This window comes from Numenius arquata, chromosome 9 (assembly GCF_964106895.1).
Source record: "Numenius arquata chromosome 9, bNumArq3.hap1.1, whole genome shotgun sequence".
Taxonomy (NCBI): domain Eukaryota; kingdom Metazoa; phylum Chordata; class Aves; order Charadriiformes; family Scolopacidae; genus Numenius; species Numenius arquata.
In genome coordinates this window covers 55,048,194-55,065,015 of record NC_133584.1, presented here as the reverse complement: position 1 = coordinate 55,065,015, position 16,822 = coordinate 55,048,194, and the positions used below count along the sequence as shown (strand labels likewise).

Here is a 16,822-nt window from a genome sequence, read left to right as displayed (position 1 = left end):
ATTAAAGCTTTCTTGTGCCTCAGTGAAATCCAAGAGAATTTTGCTATCTCAAGCCGGTCCAAATTCTTTCTCCAAATGGAACTGAACAAGACAATATTCCACCATAATGCTTTCTGTCTCTTGTGAAGGTCTAATCTTAAAGTTTTCTTCTAGTCCATAGAGTTATAGTCTAAACAAGAACCTAATTCCTAAAGTTAAAAAAAAAACAAAAACACAGCAAAAAACACTAAAAATGAAGAAAACCACCTTTTTTGTCTTCTTTCCATATCAACCAAAGCAAAAAGGTACAAAACTGTTTGCAAAACTTCACCATGCATTTCATATGCCCAAGCTCAAGGGGTCTGGGGAGGAAGAATGGGATTCAATAATTATGCCTAAATGGATATCTTAAAAAGGATCACAATTTTTCACTGAGAAGTTTGTAGGCCCTCTCGCTTTGTGCGCATCCCACTGTGTACCTCTTCTAATTGTTTTCCCTACACCACTTGAAGTCGAATATGCACAAGAAATAGGAAAGAAAACCTGCTAGGAAGTAAAAGGAATTGGATTTGTCTGGTTTTATTACTCCATCTAAAGGAAATGTTAAAAAATAAAGAGCAGAGAATAAAAAGTAAGGGGTAAAGCAGATCCACCAGCATTATTTAAGCTCTTACAATCTGAAGTTTCAATAATGACACAGAAAAGGCTGTTTTTTCTTTTTAAATTATGTTTTATGTTGGCAAACATCTCCTTAATTTTCTCTTGTCTCTGCTCTTCCTGGTTTCTCTGGGGACGAGCAGCCAAAGTACTGAAACGTTGCGATAATGTTCTATCAAAGGCAAGAAGAAAAGAAATAACTGAGAATCAGAGAGAGCCAAGCGTGATGTGGCAAGGTTTTGAGGCTAGCTTGATTTTGAGGTTAACTTCCAGCTAAGCAGTTTGGAGGCTTAACTAAGCCCAGCCTTCAAACACAAGGTGCTGCTGCGTTTTTACCCAAGTCCTATTCAGGAGCTTCCACTCTCACGGTGCTCAGTAAGATATAACAAGGCACTGCACAAAGCAGATACAGTTAAGGACACTTAACACTTTCAGCTGGAAATTCTTCCTTTTTAAGAGATAACTAATGAATTTTCCTTCTTTTTTTTTTTTAATCTCAAATTTGGCATTGTGAAGCAAATTCTCTACCCTGAAGCATCCCCCCCTTCCCTCCAGCACACACTGGTTTTTAATGAGTTTGGCCATTTGTTAGCTGGAGACAGCCAAAAAAATGTCTAGTTTCAGATGTTTTTCCTTTCTTTTTTTTTCATAGTGTCGGACCAGAATCTGGAAAGGGGTAGTGGGAATAAGGCATTTAAGTAGGCTGGTATTTATGCATTAAAATATAACTGAAGCTGGGGTTCTGGTTCTGCACATGAGACTCCAAAGTACTTCAGAATTCGGTGGGTTCAAAGGGATTTTTCACCCCCACATATGACCATCAGCAGGCAGCTTTTATATTTGTAAATTCTATCTCAAGATCACCTGGTAACGCGGGCCTTTCGTGATAAAATCTTATGTTCTTAGTTGCCTATAGAGATGAAGATGCTGTCATGTGTGATTCTCTAATATGTTTTAATTCTTACTCCAGTCAAAAAAGTAAAGCTCACAGCATCATCTCCACTTTGGGCTTCTCATTGCCTCCTATCACTGGAGAGCTCTCCCACTGGAAGTTTGCTGACATTATGGGGACCAGCTTTGTTTTATTTTCTTCAGCCATACTCTGTGGGAGAGGGTGTCTCATTAAAACAACAGTGTACTACAACCGGAAAATTTTACATCAGCCCAAAACCTTCATCTAGAGATTGCAGAAGTTGCTAACAACTGCCACAGATCAAGCTCCACATGCTGGGAGCAATTCATCTTGATGCAGGGGCCTGGGAGGACCCACAGGAGGTAAACCAGATGCTGAGGTTCAGACCATAATCACTGGTCATCAGTGAGATTCTGGCATGGCCCAGGACCCTGCTGTGCAAGAAGAAGCTACCCATGCTCCAAAGATCTTCCCATTTGATGCTAGAGTTTCCTTAGTCACTATATTTCACAGCATGAACTGGTGATGCTGCCAAAGGAGAGGTCCTTTCCCTCTCCTTCCTGAGCCTGCACCTCCTCCCTGCCAAGCTCGGGAGCAGCAGTTCGTGTGGCATGTGGTGAACTGGACTGGAGAACTAATCCAGATGCATGCAAACTCAATGGGAAGGAAAAAGTAAAAAGAAAAAAAGATTTAATGCCCTCCTTGCTGCCAGCTGGCTCAGGATTTCTTTAATTCCTGTGCTCAAACCCCGTAGTCTGGTGGTGGTGTCAGTTCTGCAACACCTGAATAGCTTCATCCTCAAGGTGGCTGTATTTCACGGCTGAGTATTTGTCCTTTCGTGCAAGTACACAGTAGCTATTAGCTTCAAGCAGAGTTTCTGAGCTGGATGTGCCACTTCAGCCAGAACAGGACTCAAAACATGAAACAACCGAATTTTAGACTCTGAGGCCCAGGGTCAGGCTGCCTAACCCAACCTGCCAGGTTAGAAAGGCCAGGACTGCCAGGCTGCCTGCTCAAGGAGACGAGAAAAATAGGGCACCTCCACAGGGGAATTTTGATCTTAAATGGGCTGAATCTCATTCTTAGGGTTTTCAGTCCTCCTAAAGCCTGCAGTGTCCCAAACCCTAATTTAAGTACCTTCATTAAATACTGCAAGTTAGGTTATACGTGTTCCTAGACTTATATGGTAATGTAGTACTATTGTTAAGAATGAGTTCAAGTTACCAAGTAAGATGAATATTTAGTCACTGTACATAGGCACTTATGAAGAAATGCAGTATTTCACTGAATTTCACTGAATTTTTTTAGAGTTGGAAGGGACCGTATAGATCATCTAGTCCAACTTCCCTGCTGAAGCAGGATTGCTTAGAGAATGCTACTCAGGACTGCATCCAGGCGGGTCTTGAAAATCTCCAAAGAAGGGGACTCCACAACCTCCCTGGGCAGCCTGTTCCAGGGCTCTGTCACCCTCAGTATACTCACCATATATACTCACCAGTATATTCATTGCAAATAATAATAATAACAACAATTACCACCTTTTCAACTTGTCTGAGACATTTCCCTGAAGACATCAAAACTTTTTTTCCCCAAATAGACGTTTTACAGTTATTTCAATGTAATACGTGTTTTAAAAAAAAAAGGCTTTTCAAAGTCTCCTGGAGTGCAAAGCGATTTTTTCAATTTATATTAGTATAACCTATTTGGAAAGGTTTTGATTCTGGCAGAACAGGAAGAATTGGACTTTTAATTTTAAAACAAAAGTGCTGCAGATGGCGGGACTTTGTGGTATCTAGCAACCTTTGGATTTCAAACAAATATTTAGGGGAAAATTCTGATAAAGTAAGCCAAAGCATAATAAGATGGTAAAGCACTTCCAGAAGATAGAACCTCAGCATTTGTCTTCTGAGTAGTCTGCAAAATCTCAGTCTCCCTGATGCAATAAACTGCCAATATCTGGCAATCTATTTTGCAGGAGGATGGCATTTAATTCTGGTTCCTTCAGTGGAAGCTAATTCCTTATTCAGATTAATGTATTTTAGTTCTTTTGCAACTGTCTAATAATAATTTCCAAAAAGAGTTTTTCAAAACCCTGCCAGAGACTTGGTGTGAGACAAAGCTGCAGTGGGCTTGAGGAGAAGCCTTCGCTTTCCCCATGAAATTATTTTGGAAAGTTTTTTTTCATGTCAGTGCAAATGCAGATTATACCCTACATCATTCAGAAACACTTCACCTGACATAAGTCTTTGCTGTAACGATCTTAAAATTTAGCATGTTCCCATGCTTATGAAAATTTAATGGGTTTTTTTTTGTGTGTGTGTGTGATTTGAAATGAAAATATGGTGGGATTCAGCTCACCTAATTTTAACCAGATGAAAGGTAAATGCGTAATCTGAACATTCTTTCTCTGGTCCATGATGTCTCTGAAGGGTGAATTCATCACCACCTAAAGTTGTTGTTTAGAAAAGTGAAATGCGCTGCTTCTGGAGGTTCACCCTTCTCTCCTCTGATTGCACACTGGGCTCAGTTTAGACCAGATGCCAAACATAAAAGGGCTCAAACTCAAAGAAATATATCCCATCTTTGGGATGGGTTTTCCCACTGTGACCCTCTGTATAAGCATCCGCAAAGTACTGCATCATGGACCTTCAGTGGTGGGGCAGGGTCGCAGCCTGACTCCGCAGACCAGACCAGGCACCATCCCCTGTAGCAAATGGCCTCATGTTGTGGATGTTTTTCAAGAAGAGGAGAAGAAACGGCCTGACTCCACAATCCATTTCACAAACATCACCAACCTGTTCCTAGGGACTTGGTCTGCAATTACACTCAAGCTGGACAAAAAAAAATAGTAGAAATGATCCATCTGAATATTTTTTAACTGTCTTGCTCAACTGAGTTTTAAGACTGTCCGCTATGAGAATTTTTCCCTGGCACAACCAGAATATAACTAATGAATAATAAAATTCAACAGGGACAAAATGGAGCCAATTCGTGACGTTAGGGGGATGAGGCTATTCGAATTTGAAGTGTTGGGGAACAAGCAGATGATGTACAACATGACCAAACAACTTCAAGGTTGGACCATGCAAAATCTACACAGTCAGCACAAAACTCAAGAATACTGATTTCATTCTAGAAAGATAACAAAAGGACCAAGGCAAAGCAACAGTCTACCAAGGCTTCTCTGATTATTTAACACATCATCTATAGCCTCCAAAGCACTGTTTTAACTCAACATGCAGGGCTGTCTTTTTCCTGGAGAACTTGATCTGCAAGAAGGCAAAGGATGAAGGACAACACCAAGTAGTGAAATGTCCATACTTTCAAAGCAGTGTCAGAGTCAGAAGTAAAATTAAGTGCTTTTTCCGTAGGGGTTGCAAAATCCCAACTTTAACACCAACTTTGTCTTTGACCATAGTCCTATCATTTAAACACTGCATCTTCAATTTGACATTTGCAAAACTCAGCTCACAGGAATCTGTTTCAAGGGAGGAACCTAGATTGTCCTTTGGGGACCAGAATGCAACCAAAACTCTTCAGAAAACTGTGTTATTTTCTGTGCGGGTTTCTAACTGCTCTAGTTCTGTCTGTGTAAATTCTCTGACTCAACTGCTGCTGACATCTCCTCCTTGTTGAATATTATCTCTGCATTTCATTCCTGTGCAATTCAATTCCACTTCCCGATAATTAATAGAGATGTTAGATGAGACCAGACCTAACACAAATTCTCCAGATACCCTGCAAGATACCTTCCATAAACTTGTTACGTTATCATTTATCATGATTCTTAGTTTACAGTCTTTCAGGCAGTTTCCAGCCCACATGACTGATTTCCCATTCAAGCCAATCCAAATTAATTTTTCTATTAGGATTTCCTCATAATCCAGGGAATGGGCTAGACTGACCTTATAAAGCTTTTATGTCTTTAACCTCTTGATGTTACACGGAAGAGAATTAGATTGTTTGTAAAACTCCAACAGCTCTTTGAATTTGTCCAGTTGCACCACAGCACTACTTTATGATGGGAAAATCAATGTAAGGGAGAGGAGGAGCCGAATTGCAGCAGAATATGAATTAATGAATACACGGTCCTCCACCAAAATCATCATCTGACAACCCAAACTGCTCCTTCACAAAGCAGCATCTGAAACGTCCTTTCTGTCTACCGCATCCTTAGTGAAGAGGCTATAGGAAAGACCCAGTTCAAACTGGTCCTACCATTTCAGGATGCACTTGAGTTTCTTTGAGTTTCATTCTGGGATGTTCTCTGTCCTGGTTACCTTTTATTTAGCTACTGTAAAGGAAGTGAAAAAATGTCCTATTTTGCCTTTATTTTTCCTTGTCATTTTTGCTACATCAAAGAGTAATTGGGTTTTCCAGTAAAAAAGTATCATCAGAATCATTCCTAAAGGAGTCTTGTTCAGATCTGTTAAGTAGTGACAAATGACCTGCTTTAACTTTCCTTTTGAGGTGAATATTCTGATGAAAAGACCGCTGAACCATATGCAATTACAGTATTTGGCGTTTATATAACACATTTTTTTTCCCCTTCAAGGATCCTGTCCTCTTTTTCCCACCCCCAAAATCTTATACTAGAGGCAAGAGGGTGGTAAAAGTTGTAAGGATACAAGCTTTATTCTTTTAGGATAAAAAAACTCTTTTATTTAAAATTAAATTCTTCTCAAAAATGAAACATCATTAAATATTTTATGAGAGCAGGGGAGCTCTTAAGCTTGTCAAGCTTGTGAAATTTATTTTTGGGTATATAACTAAAGCCTAATACTTGGGCTAGTCTTGAAGCCTGGGGAAAAAAAGGACTGGGGAGACATTTGTAAATATTCAGAAATGTTCATGTTTCTTTGTTGGTGTCTCCAATTCCTGTGTAATTTACAATGATAAATCTGTTGTGCATCAACTGGGTGAGCAGTGATTTTTATGTGCAGACAGAAAAACAGTTATGGACAGGAAAATTAATGTTAGTTAACAAAGAAACACCAGTGGTAGAGCATTTATTGCCACACCTTCCAGCCACTCCTGAAAAGAAGTAGGTTTGTCATGTGCATCCAAAAGTCTATGGGGTGCAAGCTCTGTTGGAGGATGTTTTATACTTATCTGTGAATAAAACCTCCCTCAGTAGGACAGGAGTCAAGAACTTGAGCAAACTGAAGTGTGGATTTTGAGAAGAAAAATGCACACGAACATTTCTTTGTTACGTCTGCTGAGGATTGAATTTGTTAATGTATTTAGTTAATGAATCAAAATCTGCTCTAAGAAACCATCCTGGAAAATGGTTAGGAAAAGGGTGATTTATATTTAAGTCACAGGCCCCGTCAAACAAGAGACTGCGTTGCATAATGAAGTACCGCTAACAGCATCTTTCTTCTTAACGAACTGCAAATTGTCTTACAAACTAAACCTGCTCCCGAAACTGGAAGTGAAGATGACTTGGCCCATTAATATAGTGTCTTGTTTTCCCGTGAAAAATGACATAAAAAAACCCAAGGCACCCTGTTGGGGGACACATTCATGTCCACGGCTGTGTCTCCAGCCACACAGGGATGCTGCCAGGCAGAGGTGGTGGAGTGATTTCATTTCTCTGTGGTTTTCAAACCAGAGTGACCCCTCCTCCCCAAAGTTTGAACATTGGAAAACATTTCCTTTCAAAGTAACTTTTATTTCTTCTCCTTCATTTTCTAATCTACAGTATAATGTGAGAGAAAAATATTTTGGAAAGAATTTTGAAAGAATACTTTGAAAGAACCATTTCAACACAAAAAAATAGAAGCATTTTGTTGGGGATATGTCAAAATGAAACTATGGGAACCTGCCCTTCTTTTTTCTTCCTCCAAGACAAAACTAAGGGCAGGGTAAACATCGTTTCTCTGACATTTTTGATTTCAAGAGTACTGTAACTTCTGATAGAGAAAGATTCAGCTGAAATGTGCCCTACATACAGCACAGGTAATGTGTGATTTAGCACAGATAAATAAGTGATTTAGCTCAGAGGGAGCAAAACACACTCCATGGCCACTTCTGAATCGTAGCACCCTTCATGAAGCTGTTGACTCACGTGAAAAAATGCACCATGCATGTGGTAAGAATAACACCTCCCCACCAGACTGACAACACTTGTGTAACACTGGTGGAAACAACCATGCAAGGTGTAAGAAAAGCCAGACCCTGCCTTACACAAGGGCAACTTCTCTGTCTTCCTTAGGTACCTAACTTGGGCACCAGTTTTAGATGCCCACTGAACCGGTCCTACAAGTGACATTTGTATTATATATATATTATATGTATAAAATATAAATAAAAATCTATATTATATATAATACATATAAAGAAATAAATATATATATTGCAAGAGGATACACATTAGGTGTTTGGGCTTACCTCTGGAGGTACTCACTGGCACCTCCCAGGTCTCCCACTGACCGCACAAAGAAATTAATTGTGGTGGACTGGCCCATTAGGAGCTTGATCTTTAATCCCAAATTGCATACCTTAGGTAGGTGGGCTGGATTTCACTTAAAGCCCCTGCAATGTGGCATTGCCTTCAAAGGCATGGGAGAGGTAGACAAGACTGCCCTTTGCCTTCTCATATGCCCTCAGAGCAGACAAGCAGGCTTTAGGGCTTGTGCAATTGGTGTCTTTATAGAAGAATTATTCTGGGAGGTGCCAAAACATTTGCCATCGTACGTGTTGAGGAAACATTATACACCTGTAGTGCCAAATGACTTTTTCCATATTATTTATGATAGTTATCAGACCAAAAACCTTTTTGCAAAATTAGCCAGGCAGTGATGTGCCAGTCTCACAGCCTGTGATCCCCCCTGCGGCTCCCTGGCTGTGGTACCAGTTTGCTAGCAAAACTGGACTGGGGAAGGGCATATTTGGGGCTGGAATGCAGAACCAGTGAGAAAAGCTGATCTGGCCAACTCACGGCTGTGGGAGGGCTGTCCAACGTCTCACAGTGCCGCTGCTGGGCCCGCAGAGCTGGCATGGTGCAGGAATTAACCCACCAACGTGTGAGCAGAATTAAGGAGAAAAAAAAAAGCCACAGAAAAATCTCTTTGCCATACCAGAGCTACCCACCAACACATTATTCCCAGTTTGCCCTTGAGCCAGTTCCACAGTAATTCTTTTTAGCTGGAATTCCTCCCACTACCACCCACCAGGTCACACTTACTAATGTCATCAAGGATCTCCAAGCACTTCACCCAAAGTTCCTGCTCCCAAATGGCCTAACCGGTGTAAAAATGAAGCTAATTCCTACCCAGTGAATCCAGGGCCAGGGCAATGACATCTGTCATGGCGTGTGATCATCTCTGCAATGCTCAGGAGCTCTGTCACTGCTCTCCCCCTTTCCAGGATCCTTCACAGCTCCTCTACCAAGAGCTTCCTTTACTCTATTCTCCACATGAGCATCATGCGCCTTGGTAGGTAGGACAACAGAGAACAAGACTAATATAGTGAGCAAGAGAGGTAGAAAAGACTTTATAGCTTGCCCTTTCTGCCTCCCGTTGACTTCCCCTCTCTTTTCCATCAGACACAGCACCTGCTCTCCTACATTGTTTAAGACTTTGTTTCATCTGTGTTTAAAGCTGCTTTTCAGCTCAAGTCCCAGCCATGCACAGCGTCTCACTGTTTGCACTAGGAGTGTGCAATGGATGTGGGGTCTGCATAAATTAAAGGCTTTTGGTAGAAATGCAAGATCATGATTTTAATAACTCAATTCACTCTTCCTGGAAAACCAGTCAGCAGGTTTTTTCACCAGGATTTCTGTAATAATAACTCTGCAGAGCTCTGCATAGGGCTCTTTTCTCTTAGTGGCTGAAAAGGTTTAATACAGATTTTGTTCCTAGATTACTATTTTCAAAATGTCTAACGCAACCTTACCTACATCATTGTTTACTGACTAAGAAAGGTACATGTGATATGCATACTCACATATACATAAAGGACATTAAATAATTTAAGACCTTTTTTTGACATATTTACTAATCTAATTTTCTCCTTGTAAATTTGCTCCCACTTCTACCAAAGAAAATATGTTTAATCTGTTAATGTTGTTTTAAGGATCTGATCCCCTCTCCATTAAAGTATCTTTCTCTGGCTGGGAAGATGACACGTCTTTACTAAGGCTCATCAATTGTATTCTCTCACCTTGCTAGAATGGCGGTATCTGAATTTGTTTTAATTCTTGCTACAGATAGCAAGAGCACCCATCCATTGTAAATTCAGGGGGAGATGTTCAGAGCCCTCCAACAGCTCACACAGTCAGTACAGCAAGGGGCTCGAAAGACATTTTGGAAAGCCATAGGGATGGCTGAGATCAGAAGATGTTATGTCAGTGTAGAAACACTGCCAAGAGTTAACAATATTTAGTAAAGGAAACAATTTCTTTTTTTTTTTCTATCCACAGTGGAGTAGCTATTGTAGGAAGGTGGCAAAGTGCTACTGGACTTTCTACCTTTGGCAAGAGGTTGACACACATCCCAGATCCGCAGTGATAAGTAGTCATTACTAACCAAAGGGGCTTGCAATTACATCTTCCTTTTTTCTCTACCCAAACAGTCTTCCAATTGCTTCTTTATTATTATTCACATCACGGTAAGGTCTCCAGAAGGCCTGGCACTGCATAAAAGGCCATGTCTACCAGCAAGTGCTGACAAAACTGGAGGGTGGAATAGCTGGGAGGGGCAAGGCATGAAGAAGCTGAACAAGGTCATCTGAAAGATCAATGGAGAATATTTGCTTGGCAGTCTTTGACATGGCCACCGTTCTCAGCTACTTGATGGGGAGGAATTAACCTCACATCCAAAGAACCTGCTGTCTACAGCCCTGGTGAGGAGAAGGTGGAATTCACCCCAGAGTCTGATAAAGAACGTTAAGTTCATAACTGAAGAAAGGCAATGCAAAAAGAGCACCCTAAACCCCATCCTGACTTTCATAGGTTTCTTCTGTCTTTCTGCTGTTAGTTTATGTTGGGACAGCTTGTCCTGGTACAGGTTAACCTGGTTTCATGTCCCTGGTTCAGTCAGGGCTAATAGTCTGTCCTTCCTTTAGGCAAGAGGGTTGTCTTAACACCTGGTCTAGCAGAGCTAAGAAAAGGACTGTTCCCAATGTGCTAAGCAGAGGAAGGAGTGGAGAATTTTCCTAAAAATGCAAGGAAATGCTTAATTTCTTGCCCACATGGAGCAGGCAGGCTGTCTGATCAATGTCCTCGAGAGCTGATAGATGCAGGGACATCTCCCAGCTAACCTGCTGCAGACACCAGCTCCGCCGGCCCCTCCAGGTGAGGTTGGTGAGGAACCCTCCCAAGTCCTGCCGGACAGTATGAAAACACAGTTGAAAGAACAAGAAAAAGACAGAAGACAGTCTTTTCTTTTCTTTTTTTTTTTTCCCAAATAAGTTTTCCCAACCTGTGAGGCAGAAGAGGCTACTTGCTGTCAAGTATTATCAGCTTGCTTTCACACTACTGAGCAGCTACTCCGAGCTCAGCCTGCCCAATCCTGTCTTGATCCGAGAGGCTGAGGTGAAAGCTATCTGCAGCCTCCAGCCTTCCTCTTCTGATACTCTCCCTGCCCGTGTTTTGGGTTTTTTTATTTTATTTGACTCGGCAAATTTTGCTAGCGACAGAGCGCTCCACAGGATGCTGAGCCACGGGCTTGGATTGGGACAGGCGGTATCCTAAATGGGTACAGAGCCACCTTGCCTCCGAGGAAGCATCTGGTCCTTGGAGTCAGAGTAATCTTATATTTGAACCAACTTTACTGAAGGAATAAACAGTTTGTGGATATTATTGATATGCAGATGCCTACTCTGCTGTAGGTGGGCTCTGGTTTTATATCCTCTTTGTCCCATGGATGTAGTCGGCTCCTCAGGGTCAAGTAAGGAGGAATTAGTCTTAGAGCAGTTGGAAAGGCTCCGTGAATGCAATCGGAGCAAGACTTATTTACATAAGTACAGCTGTTAGCGTGAGAAAAATTGAGAATCTGGCCAGTAACAAGTCTGCAATTATAGGTTTCAAGATGTTAAGTGAATGCAAGTAACTTTTCTACTTAAGCAATAAAGGATTCAATATCCAGCTGATGTGCTTATCACAAATGTGGTAATAGAGATGTCTGTTTTATTGGCTGCTGTTTAGCTTAGTGTTCATAAATGACTGATACGTAATTAATTGAAGGCAGCATTACAAAAAACAATCTGCTTACAAAGGCTCCTTTTAACCAGCGGTTGCCGTATTCATTCCGATCTCAGTGAGGTAAATTCTAAGTTATTATGTTTTCTCAGATAAACTAGCAAATAAACATGAAAAGAAACAGTAAAGGTGAAATACCTGAAAAAAATGCTTTCTTGCTTTTTTTTTTTTTCCTCCAGGTAAGGACTGTGTTCAGAAATCTCTCTCATTCTTTGTCGTGATATTTATTTACTGCTCTGAGGGTAGGGGCACAACATATCCAACCAGATACACACTGTTATCCCCAGAATGGAGTAGATATACCAGCCAGGAACGGACCCTTTCCTGTGCTAACTCACTCACCTTGCCTAGGCACCATCCTAGAAGTCTTAATTGACAAAAATGATGCCAGGATTTGTTAAAAATTGTGATTTAACATTTTGATGTCTGAGGGTGAGTGCGCAGCGTAGACTTGCCCAGTCTATGTTGTTAGGGCACAGTCCAGACCCCAAGCACAGGAACATTGGTTTTTTGGCCTGGGCTGGGGAAACCATGAGCGATCTTGAAGGTCTTCATCAAGACTTCATACATCCAGCTTTGTTTTCCTGCTCTGCCAAGGCCTATCTGCATGACCTTGGGCAAGTCATTCTTCTGGCTGGGCTGCAGACTGCAGCGTAGTGTAGAAATAACTGTGAATGGGCTACAGACTGTCCCCATAGCAACAGGAGCAGGCTTTTCATACAGTCTGGTTCACCTGGCCTTTCAGAAGACTAAACTAGCCTACAATGACCCCTGTGTTGCCGGAGTGGATTTTAAATCCATCTCCAGCATTTAAAACCACACTGCAGGCTGAACTCTGGATGTAAGTACCATCTCCCTGCTCCTCCTCTGGTGAGTGGATAGACCAAGACTTCCCAACTTACAGAGGGGAAGTTAAGAGAAGTGTAATCAAGGCTATAAATTCTTCCAAAACTGCAGCAAGTAACGATTAAACAATCGTTACCTTTCACAGCCATATTTTCTTAGGAAAAGCCAAGCAGTTTCATTAGATTTTGCAGCCCAATAGCAGCTGTTTCAAAATCAGAGCAGTTTGCCGAAACCTGCTCGTACGGCTCCCACAAAGGTCCCTTGAAAGACCTGGGAAGAGCGCACCCACAGCCAACCTTCAGCCAGCCTCACCTGGCAGAACTGAACCAATTTGAACTCCAGCAGGAGACAAGAGGAGGGACAAAGTGAGAGCTGCTCACAAGACTTGAGGGAAAGAAAAAAACTACAAGATGTGTTTGCAGCTCCCAGATGGAGCAGGAGAGCGGCTGGAACAGCTCAACATTGTCATTGTGGTTCCCAAACCAGTATAGGTTGAGACTTAACCCATGTCAGCTGCAGACTGAATACATCTGGAACGCTTCGCAGTTTGTAAACCCACTGTATTGTTCTTACAAGAACTTTACTTAGCCTGAGGCCATTATTAAAAGAACAATACAGAGCAAAATTTACCAGCATTAGCGAAGCAACCCGTCCTTTAAGAAAGTGAGGCAACCTAGAAGATCCTGATGGGTCTTTATGGTGCAGGAAAGTTTAGCTGAGAAAGCTCTGAAGGACATTGACGAGCAAGTGTGACGAACACTTGTCCACACTGAGTAAGGGCAGCCAGATTTGACCCTCTTGTTCACATTCTTATGAGGTCTAGCCACAACTGTCCGTTCACGTCACGACTTAAGTAAAAAGAAATAAAAAACCTCATAGTTACAGCCACAGGGATTGTTCCCTTTCCTGAACATCCAGAGGCTGATCTACCCTAGAGGTATTTGGAGGTATTTCTGGTTAAACACATCTAGACACCCCAAAACAAGCAACACAGGCCTGGGTTTATGCAGCCTTTGCTCAGAGGTGCAGAGAGAGGGAGGTCAGTAAATAGCCTGGGAGCCTAGATTAAATCAGGATTTTGGCCATGGCTTGAAGGAGAGCAAGAGATGTTTGCCCACAGCTTCCTAACCCTGTAGCTTGGTAGATGGGACAACAGAGATGACAGAGAGGGGGTTCAACTAGTGAACTCATCTATACAAAGTAGTAATTTATTCCCAGCAGCTGGAGCCAAAGAGGCCAGAGGAGGTGAGTCTCTGGGGACACGCCATAGCTGAAGGCCAGTCCAGGTTCAGGGCTGATTGCAGTCCCACAACAATGTCCTTACCGTACCAGAAAAAGAAAGACTGTGGCAAAATGTGTTTCTTTCTCAGTAACACCAGGGACTCTTCCTAGCCACAGAAACGGGTTGTAATCGTTAGCTTTTCTCTAAAGTGCAGTCACAGATTTCGGCGGCTTTACCTGCCTTCACTGATAAGTGGGTAGAAAGCTCCCTGCTCTGTCCAACTTTAAACCTAGGTGCTTAAGGGCATTTATTTCTTCATCTGGAAGACGATACACAACAGCTACTTGGGGGATTGGAGGTGCTGGGCTGGTATTCAGTAGCGCTCAGAGTCAGACATCTATGCTTTGCGAAAACCTTCCTCTGTGTGAATTATCTACCAATCACTTATTCCAATAAATCTCTAATCCAGACCACATTATTTTTTCCTTTGCTTTTATCTTTAAAAAAGGAGGAGCTGCAGGCACCCTCCTAGTAAAAAAACTTATTGCAAGTGACCCCATCCTATTTTTGCCAAACTCAGTTAAGGCTTCTCTACACAAGAAAAGTAACCTGGATCGAGAGAGTAGAATGACTATGTCTGTATAAAGCTGGTTTATAATGATGTTAGACCAGATTATCAGTGTTCTCCGCTGAACTACTTTAATCCTGACTTTAAAAATAAACAAGATGGAAAGAAAGCACTTTAATTCTGCAATAGCAGGATTGTCTTCGCAGTGAACTAAAAGATAAAATTTGTTCAGGGATATTTAATCCAGAATAACTCATGTTTCTGAGCACTCCTTGCACTCAGGACTTTCCAGCAGCAGCAAGGACACCTTTTCATTTCCACACACTCAACTCAAACAGCCACAACTCTGCACAAAGCAATTTCAATAACATCTAGAGCAACGGGACCAAATCCCACGATCCCGCCTGGCCTTTTTACTGAAGCAAAAAGACCAATAAAATCAACCTATGTCTCTGCTTCACTTTTTTGGGGCAGGGACTGGTTTGACTTTTTTCCTAGTAAATGAACAATAAGAAGCAAATTATAACTTCAGAATCTGGCCAGTACTTGCAAGAGCACTACCTCCCTCATCCCTGAGGATCTCTTTGAAAAAAGGGGAACAGGTAACCCCAAAGAGCCTCTCTGGTTTGCAAGAAGGACCATACCCTCTTCCCTATGACCTTAGCCACGAGTATCTAGTGTGCTAGGGAGTTTGTTACACTCTATTAAAATAATGCCTGCATCTGGTGCAATGCCTGGGGGGAGCACGCAGATATACTCTAATTCACAGAAACTTTTTTCAGCAGCCACCTGCAAACTTTGCACCTTATCTGCTCATAGCGGGTTAGTCCTGGTGAACTGGGTTGCTCCAGAGGAGAGGGAAAGCAGATGGGTGCTTGTGTGCCAGGGAAATATTCCTGAGATCATTTGTGCCGAATTGTCTATTCTTTTAATTGGAAGGACTGAAACTTCTTTCACCTTTTACCTTGTTTTGCCTTTGCTGGAAGCATCTAGCTGATGGGATCCGTCCCAAAACTCCAGCCCATCCATCAGCGGCAGAGTTAATTATTTTCACACCGGGAGAAAAAAATTCCACCTCCCTTCCCTTTCTTTGCATGCAGGTGAAGAAAAAGAAGGCAGGACACCTGAAATTGCTTCTGGCCCAAACCTCCTGCTGCTCCTACGGCACTCGCAGAGGCAGGGAGATACAGGAGCTCACTGTGCATTTGAGGAAAGCCTTTTCTGGTCATATTAAAGATAAATTATCCCACCACGGCAGCGGGGGTGGAAAAGGTGATGGTGAAACCCCAGCGCTCAATCCCCCCTCCCGACCTCCTGTCCCTTTTCCCCCGATGTATTAACCCTTCAAGCCATTGCAAGGTCTCCCGGTCCCGAGGCTCTTCTCCACTCCCTGCTTCTCCTGGTGCGTTCGCATCCAGTCCCCCCACCCTCCCTCCTCTTACAGAACAATAGCAAGGCACGGCTTTCAGCCGCTTCCCGAGGAAAGCCCAGATCACACACATTTAGATACAGAGAGATAGATATGATTATATTTCTCTTTGCTGTTTAGGACAAGAAATGAAGTGCTGCCTCTTTAATTGGCAAAAGCATGCAGTAAGAGCATACCTTTAATTTAGTGTTGGGATAGCTCACTTGCACCCTGGCTGTTGTCTTATTGGAGAGGGCAGCCTGCCTCAGATCCTCTAGCACTGAAATAATATCATCCAGCACGCATTTCTTATCCTGATTTCTCAACACACACAGATGGGAAAAAGTATAATTATAGCCTTTGTAGTTCACCTTCATTTCCAGCACGGCTCGGTGGATCTGCAGGATCACATCAGCCTGATGCAAAATATTGCCTCCGGGTTTGGAGAGGAGAATCACCCTGCCATACCTCCCCGGGGTGTGCAAGTCCGAATACAGCTGGCTTTTGGATTGATCGAGGGAGAAAAGGCTGCTGGCTAAGCTCCTCTCGATCTTGGCCAGGCTGTGGCTGGGGGCTACCAGGCTCTCCAGGTCAGTGTCAGGCTGGAAGCGGTTGAGCAGGCTGAAGCCGAAGATGATGGTCAGGACTGCGGGCACAGTGAGGAAAAACACCGGATGCCTGCTCACGAATAAGCCCAGCTTGTAGAAAAACGACTGGAGCCCTCTGTGTATCACCTGCCGCAGCATCCTCCACCAGATCCAGCCTGCAGATGCTCCTGGCCGTCTTAGAAAGCACATGTGACATGTGTAGCTCCTTACCCCTTCCTGTCAGTTTCCCTTTCTCTCTCCCTCTCTCTCTACTACTCCTTTAAAAGACTGCAGCAAGTTGCAGCAAGACAGCCAAATATTGATCAATGGGGTGTGTGTGCGCGCGTGTGTGTGTGTGTGTGTCGGGGGTGGAAGGGACCGGGCAAAGGAGGGAGGAGGAGGGTTGGGGGGGGTCCTTGCTTTTTTTTTTTTCCTTTC

The 16,822-nt window shown here is 42.7% G+C and overlaps 1 protein-coding gene across 2 annotated transcripts in view; it reads right to left on the bottom strand.

Moving 5' to 3' along the window:
- Positions 1–16,594, bottom strand: part of PTCHD4 (patched domain containing 4) — an 84,190-nt gene extending 67,596 nt beyond the window's left edge. The window contains exon 1 of one of the 2 annotated variants that reach the window (XM_074153696.1): positions 15,995–16,594. In XM_074153696.1, coding sequence (XP_074009797.1) covers positions 15,995–16,594 — 600 coding nt within the window. The remainder of the gene's footprint in view (positions 1–15,994) is intronic. The other variant, XM_074153697.1, reaches the window with a different exon arrangement.
- Between the last annotated feature and the right edge of the window lie 228 nt (positions 16,595–16,822).